Below are 14,502 nucleotides of genomic sequence, written 5' to 3'. Positions count from 1 at the left end.
TTCCTAACATTGCACAGCAGAGTGTGCTGCCACAACATGTACATAAGAATTCTGCTGTTTCTAAGAACAAGATAAATGCCATTTATGATTTTTTGCAGATCAGCTTATGCTTTATGGAGAATATTTTTGTGTAGATATTTAACTTCTTTATCCCAGCCATGATGTGCTATCCAGAAAAGTCCTATGTATTGAAATGTTGCCATAAACACAGCATGGACCCGAGAGATCAAAAAACTGTTGGGCACTTTGCATGGCACAGTATGGAGTCTGTTTACTTATAAAAGAACTAGAGTGAGAGAACTCCTAAATACATTTTGTTCCCTTCCACAAATATATGAAGCAAGAAGAGCTGTGTATATGCAATGTATCTGATCTTCTAGACCACATGGCTAGAGTAATGTGTTGCTTGTGCCAACCCTGCTTCAACTCAACTTCCAATTTAATTGCACTTAATACAAGTGCATCAAATAAAAGGTGTGCAAAAGTTTGTTTTCTTTAGAAGCGGTCACAGCAGGAGTAGAAAAGTCTGTTCCCTGCTTGCATGTTGCAGAGAAGACCTTTTCTCTCTGTGTAAAAGCAGTGGTCTCTCTGCAGAGGTCCAACCCACCCCCTGCTGAGTCAGAGCTGGAGCCGTCCTCCTAGCAGGGAGAATGAGCTTTAACTCTGTGAAACGTTGGTGTGCAGGCAACCCCAGCGTCACAGTCCCTCCCCTTAAAATGAATCTGGTCATGTCAAGAGAGGACAATGGTGGTGAACTTGCTTGACCGTTAAGGTAATACAGTTGTGCTCATAAGTTTACATACCCTGGCAGAATTTATGATTTCCTGGCCATTTTTCAGAGAATATGAATGATAACACGAAAACCTTTCTGTCACTCATGGGTAGTGATCAAAAGTAGTGATCAAAAGTTTACATACCCTAGGTCTTAATACGGTGTGTTGCCCCCTTTAACATCAATGTCGGCTTGAAGTCTTTTGTGGTATGTGTGGATGAGGCTCTTTATCTTCTCAGGTGGTAAAACTGCCCATTTTTCCTGGCAAAAAGCCTCCAGGTCCTGTACATTCTTGGGCTGTCTTGCATGAACGGCACGTTTGAGATCTCCCCAGAGTTGCTCAATGATATTGAGATTGAGATGGGCACTCCAGAACCTTCACTTTATTCTGCTGTAGCCAATGACAGATCGACTTGGCCTTGTGTTTAGGATCATTGTCATGTTGGAATGTCCAAGTACGTCCCATGCGCAGCTTCCGGGCTCATGCATGCAAATTGTCCTCCAGTATCTTTTGATAACATACTGCATTCATCGTGCCATCAATTCTGACCAACTTTCCTGTGCCTTTTGTAGCTCACACATCCCCAAAACATCAGCGATCCACCTCCGTGTGTCACAGTAGGAATGGTGTACTTTTCATCATAGGCCTTGCTGACTCCTCTCCAAATGTAGCGTTTATGGTTGTGGCCAAAAAAGCTCAATTTTGGTCTCATTGCTCCAAATGACTTTGTGCCAGAAGGTTTGAGGCTTGTCTCTGTGCTGTTTGGCGTATTGTAAGCGAGATACTTTGTGGCATTTGCGTAGTAATGGCTTTCTTCTGACGACTCGACCATGCAGCCCATCTTTCTTTGAGTGCCTCCTTATTGTGCATCTTGCAACAGCCACACCACATGTTATCAGAGTGTCCTGTATTTCACCTGAAGTTATTTGTGGGTTTTTCTTTGCATCCCAAACAATTTTCCTGGCATTTGTGGCTGACAGTTTAGTTGGTCTACCTGACCGTGGTTTGGTTTCAACAGAACCCCTCATGTTCCACTTCTTGATTAGAGTTTGAACACTGCTGATTGGCATTCTCAATTCCTTGGATATCTTTTTATATCCCTTTCCTGTTTTATACAGTTCAACTACCTTTTCCCGCAGGTCCTTTGACAATTCTTTTGCTTTCCCCATGACTCAGAATCCAGACACGTCAGTGCAGCACTGGATGAACGATGCAACGGTCTGTCAGGAGGCCAGAAACTCATTGGCCTTTTATACACACACAATGATTACATGCAAACAGATCACAGGTGAGGATGGTTCCCTTTAATAGCCATTCACACCCCTTTGTGTCAACCTGTGTGCATGTTATCAGGCCAAAATCACCAGGGTATGTAAACTTTTGATCAGGGTCATTTGGGTAGCTTCTGTTGTCATTATGATTGGAAAAGAGTAAACACAGTTGATTGATAATAAATGGCTTCAGCCAAACACTACCCATGAGTGACAGGTTTTCGTGTTATCATTCATATTCTCTGAAAAATGGCCACCAAATCATAAATTCGGCCGGGGTATGTAAACTTATGAGCACAAGTGTATGAAAGGAGAACTATGGGGTCAGTGCTTTTCCCCATAGTTCTCCTAAGGGTCAGGGGAGAACACAAACAAGCGTCCTCTCGTGACCCAAAGCTCAGTACAGCTTGCGGTATACTGAGACGCCGCAGCCGGGACAGATCGCGACAATACTGTCTGGATCCACCCAGCTGCGGGATTGACAGCTGCGTCTCTCTATCCAGAGGCAGAGCCAGCTGTGCCCTCCCCCGTCCATTTCGCAAGTCAGCGCTGGAGGATCGGAGCGGGGAGGGGGGAATCCCTGCAGGGAGCCGTGAGTGACAGTCACGGCTCTCTGCAGGGATAGATCGAGAAGTGAGCGAGCGACGGTATGTGTTCGCTCACTTCCCGATCTACTGAGCCAACCTGTGACAGTTTCATTGTCACAGGTCGGCTCAGATTATGAGGCTGAGTGAAAATCACTCGCCTCGTAATTCTCCCTTAAACTCTGTCTTTTTTTCAATAATTAATCCAGAGAGAACAAATATACAGTGCACAGCAAAGTATTTATTTAAATTTTTGCCCAAACCCTTACAGTCATCATGTTTCCAAACAGTTCGATCTCTCTCAGCTGAGCTTCCCTGAACTTCCTGTCCAGTACAAGATCACAAGGGACAGCACACTCTGCAGCAGCTATCCATCACATACGATCACATGTGTTGTTTTGGCGTTTAAATGCAGTGGCTGTCACCCGATCATTAACTTGAACGGGTGACAGCTACCGCTTGTAAACGGCAGATTAGCCCTACTGCAAGGGTTAAACAAAATTTGCCTGAGTCCTGCTTTAAAATAAATCATCCTTATAAATCATATTTAGCCAAGCAAAAGGAAGAAAATAAGAGACGTTCATTGTAAGGTTTACACTTTTGTGTCAGATTTTTACTGTTGCCCCGGACCCCATTAGAGAGTCTTTCCCTAACTTCCTGTCTTTGTTACACCCATAAACAAATGTTGGCAGTGGTTGTCACCAGGACAGGAACAAAAAATGCATTGTCAGAAGGTCTGACCCTTCCCTACTCTACTAAAAATGTCATTTTGATTTTGTCTGTTCCTTCATTGGAAATCATTACTATCACTTTCCGCCCTGTCAGGAAGTGGTGAGAAATCTCTCCAACAGGGTCCAGGAATGGTAAACTGTTTGGTTATATGCTGGGATTATTATAGCTCCCGGTGTACTTGTGCGCCTCTCGCATGTAACCACTGAAGGCCTCATAGAGGGACCCCGGTGCTAAGGTTGTGTTTCCACCTCCCACTCCGTAGCTCTGGGGTTTATGAGATCTGCAGCGCTTACATCCAAGCGGCCCAGAAGTCAAGAATATTTTCCAGATGTAGAAGAAATCCGGCATGATGGAGCAATGGAATTGATAACTGCTTTAATCCTGGTAACTTTACTGTGCCTTGTGTAGGGTTTTGCCTTTATCATAGTAAACAAAGCCTAATGCAGCATCCCAGATTCTGCCCATTACTGAAAATCAGTTTTGTGTGGAATGACCCTTTAAGGCTAAAGGTTTCCACCTGTGGTGTGTTGAGTCCTCTTTTCTATCTTCCAACTTCCTGCTCTCATCTCTCATGCTGCCATTTACTGCTCCTATATCACATTTAATTTTACAGTTGACTGATGTGCCTGCTCAGAAAACGAGTGCAAACTATAAATGGATCTTTTTTTCCTATCTTCAAGTAAATGGCATTTTTTGGATCAAGGTTCTGTATCGGTGAATCTTCTAAAGTGGCATTTCCTCTTTGGGTGTCTGATCTGTCTGGTTTTATGTGGGTAACCTGGCATAGAATCGGCAGGAGATATTCAGATGTGCGCACTCACTGAGAAGCAGAGGGCCTTGTGTTATGAAGATGTTTTTATAGATCACTGTAGAGTTCTCGCTCATCTATACATATAGAATATCAGGCTGCTTTTTTAATCCCGGGCTAGCAGCGTACATTTTCCATTTCCAATTTCTGAAATGTATCTGATGAAGCGTCATAACCTTGATTACTGTGCTGACCTGCCATCAGGCTGCAAATGCTGTGTGTCTGCTTCAAGGCTAGCTTTCTTCATCATTGCCTAGTAGTATAGATACAAATTAAACTACATTGCCTATAGAGGTGAGTTTTAGGCCCCTATTACACTAGCATTTTAATCAGAGCTACCTGTCAGTTTTTTAGAAGCTCAATCATTAGATTGGAAGCTCAGTTTTAGTCTGTGGGCCTAGGGATGCGAAGGTACGCATGTCTGCTTACATCTGATTACCTGAGTCTGACTAGGTCTGAACATTTTCTTTTCAGTTTTCATAGAGGTAAAAGAATGTAAATAGACGCACCTACACATAGACTGACACGGGTCCCTTTTTTTTCCTCCATTACAAGATGGAGATAAACAAAAAACTGATGTCACAAAAGTGACTCCAATATAGCATGGGATCTGTACACTGATTCCCTGCTGTTTGGAACAGATGCCAACCGTGAAAACAACATGTAATGTAGCTTTACTTCTGGCCTGCATTTCCATCCTCGTCTCCCCTTAGCCATTCACACAGTACCATGTATTCTGTGAACTGGAAGTACAGCGGGCAGAAAGAAACATTTTAGGGGGTTGATCACTAAGGAGCAGAAGGATTTAGCCAAACATAGCTGTCTTGACCAAACACTGTTCAGCGCTAACCCTGTATTTATATATATATATATTTTTAAAGCATGGGGTTCCCCCACAAAGTCATACCAGACCCCCCCTCGGGAGAGCAGTAAAAGGGGCACGAGCATTTTAAATGCAGCACACCCCAATGCACGGTAAGTAGTTACACAGATGTAAATGGGAAATTATTCTTATTTAATGTTTTTACTGTTGTGGGCTTTATTGGGGTCTGAGCATACCCTTGATATTTGAAATGGAGAAACATATTTAGGACACAGAGCCCTCAATCGCCACTGCCGCACCACTAACACTGAAAAGGGAGCACTTTGTACAGAACGTTTCTTGTTCATTCACAAACGAAGAGATGGTAAACGTGCCCATTCATGTTTACTATCTCTTCAGTTATGAATAAATGCCGGGTTAGCACTAAACAGTGTTCCGTCAAGACAGAAAATGGGTCAGTAAATACGACACCCATATTTAATGATCCTCCACTGGCCATCATTGTTTACACATGTGATCATTGTGATTGGTTCACAGACATCACAAGGTACCGAGACAATTGTGTGACCTTCTAAGATGGAGATTAATGGAGCGTTTGCCTCCTTGCAGGTTAGTTTTGTACAGATGCCAATTTGCACTGCCCAGTGCCAACAGTAATGACACACATGCTGCCCCTATCTACCATTAACAGTCTTTGCACAGGTGGGATATAGGTAGTCTGACCTCAGAGGATAGCATTCTGCTCAGTGCAAGTGCCAAGGTGCAGACAGGTACTGCCGTTTTTTTTGTATGGCCAGTCCCCATCCAGAGCCCATGACTTGCCTCTAATGCCCCTAAAAGGCATCCACTCCTCCTTATGTTCTAACTTAGCAGGTCTGTATTACATTATGTGCACTTTGCCATCAGGCAGCATGATATCGTAGATTAGGCAAACAAAAGTTTTTAGTTTTTTTCCTGGACTGCATATTACCTGCTTTGCTCATGTAAAAAGGGACAGAAATGATACAGTGACGCTAAACTCAAGAGTTAAATCTTAAAAATACATTCAAGAACATTAACTATTAACAAAAATGTAGGTTACTTGTGTATCACTCGGCTGTAGATCTGATTGGTGCTGACACTGCCCTTACTTCTGGAGGGAGGCTACTTATGTCCCATGTCCTCCCCGTGTGTGTTGTAAAGTAGTCACCACTCCAAGCTCACTCCTGTGATGGACTACAATCTCAATGCAAATTAGTAAACTAAACGTGAGATTGTAGTCCATCACAGGAGTGATCTTGGAGCAGTGGCTACTTTACAGCACACACAGAGACCATGGGGGACAAAAGTAGCCACCCTCCAGAAGGAAGCACAATGTCCGCACCAATTCAGAGATGATTTGAGGATCTACAGCCGAGTGATACACAAATAACCTTATTGTTAATAGTTAATGTACTTGAATGTATTTTTAAGGTTTAGTGAGTTTAGTGTCACTAACTAGTACATATTCGTGATTTCAAGAACTCCCTGTTTTAAAACTGTATCCTGATTTGCCATTACTTTTTTATGCCTTGCACAATGCTTTGATTAAGGATCTTTGTTTTATTTGTCTTTTTCAGTCATGTGACCTCAAAGTATTCCCGTATGACTGACACAGAACGCGATCAGATTGATCAGGATGCGCAGACGTTCATGAGAACCTGTTCTGATGCTATCCAGCAGCTGAGAACAGAAGGTTAGTGAAAGTGTGTGGCTAGAGTTCCTCCATTCCAATTTAAGACCCTAATCAGTGGCTGTATCACTTGGTGATCAGAGCAATTTCAGGGGGACAAATTTTACTTCTTTTTCTGTTGCTGTTTTTGTTTACCTATATTATTTGTCTACAATTTGCTATTGCCACTGTATATTAGTCTCTATACTCATCTAGTGCCTGTCTCACATCTGTGTTGGTATGACTAAAGCTGGCCATACCCCTATAGATTATCTGCAGATTTTCTATGGTCAGATGGAAAAAAACAGATTCCTCCATGTACACTAAACTGTGTGGATGGAGGAATCTCCCGCTGGGCCAAGCTTCAGTATCTTGCTAGTGGGCCAAGCTTCAGTATCTTGCTAGTGGGCCTCGTTGGCTCCCAAAACACCTGAACAATGCCTGCATCCAATCAGATTGTTCAGGTATTTTGAGAGTCAGGTGTATAGGCCAGCCTAACATGTATTGAGGCTGCCTTGCTTCAAGTTTACTGCACTGTCATCATTTGCACGTTGAAATGTTCATCTTCCAGTCATTTCAGTTGGACAATTAATTTCAGTAGCCGCTTGACATACAGTGCAGGTTTGCACAATTCCATTAAAGCTGTTGAATTAATAATGCTGCTCTTTACCTAATGACGGACCACCCAAGGCTTGCTGGTATTGAGGGTTTACATGGAACGCTGTCAGCTACATCTTCTGCACCGACCTTGGAAATAAGAGCTGGGTTCCATGTTTCAGTGTTGTACGCAGTGAACACCGGACAACAGAGATAAGATAATGGGAATCTTTGTATCTACATTGTTGTCCACCAGTGGCAGATGTTACCAGTAAGTGATGCTGTGGGTAAAATATAAAATGTCAGCTATAAGTCACAGTAAAACCATAAAGCCTTCAGAGGGCGGTGGAGACTGCTGCCCATGTGAACAAGGCCTAAAAGAATGAGGGGCTTTTTAAAAATCAAAATAGTAGTAATCTATTGATTCATGTCATGGCATGTCATGCGTGTTCATTTTTATGATAGGTCCACTTTCATTTTCTTAATGGGACAAAACCTTTCAACCAATCTCCTGCTTTTTATATGCTTCAGTTTGTTCTTTAATAGATGGCCTTAGCTGTAGAACCTTCCTAAACATCAACCATTAGTCAGTGCGCTTGCTTTCCCATTCTTTCACTTCAGACTTTATGAGAACACTATAATATTGAACAGGGCAGGGTTATCCGGGGATAGAGGGCCATCTGAAGTCATTTTGGTTGCAGTTTTCTGAATGATTTTCCATAACAATGTCATACAGTCACCTGCACCTAGTGTACCGTTTCCTGTGCTGGCGTCTGTATTCCGCTCATGTAGCGGTGCAGTAATGAGAAACCATTTATTGATGAACTCAGCCTGTTCCTCATTCACACATTTACTGCCATTCCACATTCACTTAATACGCTTGGGAGATGTTAGTGGAAAGTTTGATTTCACATAAATGCCATGGAAAGAGAACACGCACATGATGTAGTCAGTACACATTGAGGCAGACGTATCTGTGCTTCTTAAATAATCACACTTAAAGCACAATTTTGCTATTTTAGAATATACAGGCAAATCAAGGAAATTAGTAAATATACCAAATAACAGCCTTTAAAAAATGTTGTTGTTTTTTTTTAGCTAGGCAAATTAGTCAGAGAGTTAAAGTGGAACTCCAGGAATTATGTTTTATGGAAACTTACATTTCAATCTAAGTACCCATATCTGATCCTTGTAGGGCCACTGGGGATGCTGAAAATCACTGTAGTAGTCTGCACTACATATAGTCAGCGCTGTTCTTGCGTCTCCAGCGGCTTCCTCTCTGCACACTGAGGATGTGGAGTTGCTCACTCTGCAATGCTGCCAATTCATGCCAATTCATGGAGCACCTTTTTTTTATGGATACAAGTAGTTCTCTGTTTGGATGTGTATGATGGAAACAATCTCCAACTCTTCCAATAAGACTTGTATGTATTCAATGAAAACATATAAGGTGTTCTGAATGACAGCAGTGCGAGCAAGCGACTCCCTGTGTGCAAAAGGTAGGCCACTGGAGCCGCAGCCGGAAGAGACCAGCTATCACTTTTTGTAGCGCCAGCTAAAGTGAATTTTTAGCATCTTCAGCGGCTTTCGCTTTCTGGATCAGATATGAATATTTTTATCGAGCCGAGCTGGACCAATGTAAGTATGCATAAAAGATCATTCATGGAGATCAGCTTTAACCGTTACATATGGGACACCGCTAGGTTTAGCCTGGGCATCTAGGTATTGATGAACCCAGTGACAAAGTAATTAAACCATTATAATGCACAAAGCCCTCTGCATACGGAATTATGTCAGAGGATTTGGATTTAACAAAAACCTTGTAATGTGATAGCCTACCTAATCAGTTAATCAACTACTCAATCAACCAATCTATTCTGTAACTATTCAGCCTGGAAAAAAAAATGGTGTGAGTAGCAACTAATCATCTGCCACATATAATTCCTGCAGCCCAGGTTTAAAAAGATTTCTGCAGCCTATACTTTTTTATTTCTTTTTCAGAGTGCTTCAGCTATTAAACATTAAAAAAGTGGGGCAGTCCTGTCCTTTCCTGCCTCACATTTACCTAAAAACTCCTTTTACATCACACTAGTGATTCTGGTGAGAACTTGCCAGCAACAGGATCCCTTAAAAGTGCAAATAGAACGCTTGCCTCCTCGCTCCCTTGCTGGCTGGATGAGTAAGGCGGCGCTCCCTCGTTAAAGGTAAGTCAACCGTGAGAGAGTGATGCCTTGCTCATCCAGTCAGGACAAATAAGCATGTGAGTGTTTGACTGCCCTGCTATGCCCTGTGTACCCTTGGCAATGTCACTAGCAACAGGATCAATAGTGTGACATCGGCCTAACACTAAAGCAATAAAGGGTACACTTGCTCTACAAAAATCCTAAACGTCAAGTCCTCTTTGTGTAAGCCGGGGTGCTGCGCTTGGTTGTGTGTGATCCACCTTTTAATTGGTCTTTAAGTTGTGTGAAAATGTGAAAATATCACAAACTAAATACAGTGCCACTGATCAAATCCTAATTGCGGCTGTATACTGAAAATACAAGTCGAAAAAAGGAAGGTAAATGTGTTCGTGAATAAATATTAAATATTATGTTAACAATGTAAATATCGCAAGATATGTGTTGCATATGTAAATAAATAAAATATTGTCGTGTGGAAACAAGTTATATTGTGAATAATAAATAAATAAAATCTGGTTGAAAAATGTGTAAATGGGTGAATTATTCCATCTGGCAATCAAAAATTAGAAAATAAAAATATGAATAAAAATGGAATAAAAACTATTTGTATGGCCAGTCAAAAGCTACAAGCCAAAGTGCACAAAATTCTTATAAAAACACATCTACTGATATAAAAGGTGAATAAAATATAGTGTATATAGAGGTGTATGATCGGGGATTGTAAGCAGCAAGATACTATTTTCCTCCGAGCAGCATTGGAAGTCAAGTGTCTTTTACTTATAGTTCTATTGATGAGTCCGCAGAGGGAAAAATTCTTCAATAATAGTCTCTCTGCCCTCTCCTGCCGTCAGGCTGCACTTCCTCTCATCGGCGGTGTTTAGACAGCCTCCAGTATGGATGGAGAACCCTCCTTATTATTCACAATATAACTTGTTTCCACACGACAATATTTTATTTATTTACATATGCTACACATATCTTGCGATATTTACATTGTTAACATAATATTTAATAATATTTAATATTTATTCACGAACACATTTACCTTCCTTTTTTCGACTTGTATTTTCAGTATACAGCCGCAATTAGGATTTGATCAGTGGCACTCTATTTAGTTTGTGATATTTTCACATTTTCACACAACTTAAAGACCAATTAAAAGGTGGATCACACACAACCAAGCGCAGCACCCCGGCTTACACTTGATCACGTTGATAGATATTGCTGCAGCTGGTTAATTTCTGTAAATATATCCTAGCGCAACTACCCTGGTTACAGTCAAGTCCTCTTTATTGGTCTGACAGAAAAGGTTTCACAGTGTAGAGCAAGGTTTCGTAACACAATCAGGTTCCTTCCTCGGGCAAACATTGCGACGGACGGATGGAACCTGATTGTGTTCTGAAATGTTGCTCTACACAGTGAAACCTTTTCTGTCAGGCCAATGAAGAGGACTTGACTTTTAGGATATTTGGAGTGCCAGCGTACCCTTTATTGCTTTATGGATTGATTTGCAGCGCCATCCGCAAGCACTGTTGCACCCACTTGGGGTTTACTCCACCGCTTAGGATTGCAACAGGACTACAACACGATTGGCCTAACACTGCCCCTCCCATTCACCTTTCCCTGCAACACATTGTAAACAGCTACATCTTTTAATGAACACATTTCAAGTTTATGCAGTCATTGGTTAACATACCCTAATCCAGGTTTTAGGATTACACAATTAAAAGTTGTCCTGTACCCAGATCATGCACATATATTTACATATTCTAATCAAGCACTTCAAAACTAGCCCTCATTCACGCCTGCCAGCCCTCCAATGTAAACAACCAGCAGGTGTTTTTAAAGCTGACCATTCGGTATAAAGCTGACCATTTGGTATAAAATCTGATTGCTCAATTTCCTGACCATGCTGACCAATGGGAAGCGCTTCTGACCACGCTGACCAGTAAGAGGTGCTTTTTGCTAAGAAGTTGATCAGTGAGGTCAGGTGACTCGCCATTTGCCAGCGAAATTTAAAGAACATACCGCAGGCCTGCAATCCTGTGTGTATGTCTGACCGGTAGATAGCCCAATATACAGGGCGGGTGCCGGAGTAGCAGCAGATGCCTCTGCAAACAATGTACAACCAACGAAAAAGCTGTTCGCACTCCTATTCGATGTCCATTCAACTCGTTTATTCGCTCAAGGGGTATGACATCTTAATGCAACGTTTCGGAACCCAGAGGTTCCTTCATCAGGCAAATAAAACACATGACCCAGCGGGGAGGAGAGAGAGAACAGATACACCACTGTATCGGCCAAAAGATGGCACTTTCGGCATTATGTCAAAAGTGCCATTTTCGGCCGATATATCGGTGCATCCCTAGTTCCTAGTATAATTGCATTTAAAATATCAGTTTTATTCTATTTTTATAGTATGTACAGTACATGACCGAGAAGGGTTTTCTACTATAAAAACAGTTTATATTGATTTTTTTTTCTTATTTGCAGCAAGCAAAGATACAGTTTCACCTCAGGTGAAAGCACATAGAAATGCCGTCTTGGATTTCATTGCAGACTATTTAAAAAGTAGGTGTTACGAGAGGTCAGTCTTGCGGTAGATTATAAGTTAGTTGCCGTCTTGTCTATTAGTTTGCTGCTAATGGAATATTTCCTGTCTTTGTAGGAGTGTGTAAGCTATACTCGGAGCAGCGAGCCATCAGAGTCAAACGCTTGGTGGACAAGAAAAGATTGTGAGTATCCATTCAGTGAAGCAGTACAATCTAATGAGCTGCACAGCCTTGGTCTAAATTGGCTGCAGCGCTTACTGGCTTCATATTAATGATGTGCCCATTAATTCACATCAGAATCCTCAGTTGATGGTCTGTGTTAAATGGACTGTGTTATCAAGAAAGAGATATGTACAATTTATAGGACACCAGTTCTTAGGAAGTATGGTGTGCCATCATTAACCTCTCTTTCTGGAACTACTATGTCCCTTGTTATAATACTGATCCATTGGCTTCAGTACTTTCTAAGTCGCTGACCTGGAACAAGTATGCGAATTGGGAGTTCTGATTTTAGGCTGACTTTCTTCATCTGTTCCAGGTCAATGTCTCACAGTATTGACAGGCAGTTATCATATTCTCAGAAGGAGGTCGGCAGTGACTGCCTCTGTATTTCTTTCAGTACAGGTTTCCACTTTAACATATCGGCCTGTCATTTGGTCTGGCCAAAAAAGTCACATTCTAATATTTTGTTGGAATGCCTTTAGCTTTGACTACGGCACATATTTGCCGTGGCATCGTTTCCATAAGCTTATGCAATGTCACAACATTTATTTCTGTCACCTTTATTTTTCACCAAGATCTTGTAGTGTTGATGGGAGAGTCAGACTACTACGTAAAGTCTTCTCCAGCACATCCCAAAGATTCTCAATGGGGTTAAGGTCTGGACTCTGTGGTGGTCAATCCATGTGTGAGAATTATGTCTCATGCTCCCTGTACCACTCTTTCATAATTTGAGCCCCATGAATCCTGGCTTTGTCATCTTGGAATATGCCCAATGTGCCATCAGGAAAGAAAAAAAATCCATTGATGTTTAACAAATGAGAAGCTACTCACTGCATCAGTTAGGGTTGAATAACTTGTTGCCAGATGAAACATATTAAATCCTGCAGTAATTATCCAAGTTCACGAACTAGAACCTTCTTGGCAGGATCACCAGATATTACCCACCCACCACTGTTCTTTACAGTCGACCTATTCTCCGATATTCATATAAAGCCCTGTGCACAGTCTTGTGGATTTCATAAAGTGTAAAAGACGCTGAAATACTCACCTTTCATGGAGAGAATGGTCAAGTCTGATCATTTCATCATGTGATCTTTGTTGAAGGCGGGATCAGCCAATCTAACCTCCAATCCTCCCCTTAAGCAGAGATCACATGATCAAATCCTCAGACCATCAGACGTGGCCAGCACCATAAAGCAGCATTTTCCAAGAAAGGTTATTTTCCATCCTTTCTATTACTTTTTATATATGTGTGCCAGCAGGTCTGTTTGCATGGCTATTTGTTGACATCTGAGCGCAGGTTCACTTTAATATTTGGATATTCTGCCCTGAGCGTTTCCCTTCAAGATCCGGGCTTTGTCCAATGCTGCAGATGGATCTGAGATGCCTTTGGAGAGATTCCCTGGCTCAGAGTTCCTGAATAGTATCGGAAGCTGGTTATCTGTTACCTGATTTACAGATGAAGCGTGCTCGTCGCACTGCAGTATTACTCGGCATCTCTAATACATTTAAATATTGGATGAAGATCAAACATTTCATTCAGAAATGCACACTGGCTCTCTGCAACAATGTGCGCACATAGATGTGGACGTCTACAGCAGAAGATAAAAAGACCTTTACAAATGGACCATATTCCACATCAAAACCATCTCTGCGGAGCGTTAAAATATGTGTTTGCTGTCCTCCCGTAGGGTATTAGAGGAGGCTTAATGCAATAATTAGAAATGCTTTTATCACATTAATAGATTTCCTTTGTGCTAAGGCTTGAGAGGCATTTTGTTCCTTTTCAATAAAAAACTATTATACTCCATAATTGAGATGGTAAAAAGAAGAAATGATGTGATTGGAGCTGTAATGGGAAAGTCTATTATTTCCACACTCTGAATATGCATGGTATTTTCCCTTAATGTAATCCTTCCATTACTGAATACATCCCTGGTCTGCCTGACTCTATCCTTCATTGCTCATATGAGGATACATAATTGAATAGAGTTCAATATTCTTCCAATGACTTCCTGCTTTCCAGAACTAGTAATAATACAAGGCTATTGGGTTGATTGATGAGCCTAGTGGTAGAGGTGGCTGTGCAGGAACCTGTAGCAACCAAACATATCTACTTGGACTCATTTAGATTCATTTGTCTTCTGTTCTTTATGCGACATGTTAAAGCCCAGCTGCAGACAAAACTTTTAGGCCCCATTCACACCAGGGCGGTTCGGCCGCACGGATCCGCCGACATGAACGATCCCATACATTGCTATGGGGAC

The 14,502-nt window shown here is 41.7% G+C and overlaps 1 protein-coding gene across 1 annotated transcript in view; it reads left to right on the top strand.

The window, feature by feature from the left end:
* The window catches only part of STX18 (syntaxin 18), a 122,673-nt gene that overhangs the window by 64,619 nt on the left and 43,552 nt on the right, over positions 1–14,502 (top strand). Inside the window, exons 3-5 of the mRNA XM_018568068.1 lie at positions 6,590–6,705; positions 11,955–12,032; positions 12,130–12,196. Of these exons, the coding sequence (XP_018423570.1) occupies positions 6,590–6,705; positions 11,955–12,032; positions 12,130–12,196 (261 nt within the window). The remainder of the gene's footprint in view (positions 1–6,589; positions 6,706–11,954; positions 12,033–12,129; positions 12,197–14,502) is intronic.

Source organism: Nanorana parkeri, unplaced genomic scaffold (genome assembly GCF_000935625.1).
Source record: "Nanorana parkeri isolate BGI_ZX_2015 unplaced genomic scaffold, ASM93562v1 scaffold1134, whole genome shotgun sequence".
Taxonomy (NCBI): domain Eukaryota; kingdom Metazoa; phylum Chordata; class Amphibia; order Anura; family Dicroglossidae; genus Nanorana; species Nanorana parkeri.
The sequence above is the reverse complement of the archived record's forward strand: the minus strand, read 5'-3'. Positions and strand labels throughout refer to the sequence as shown.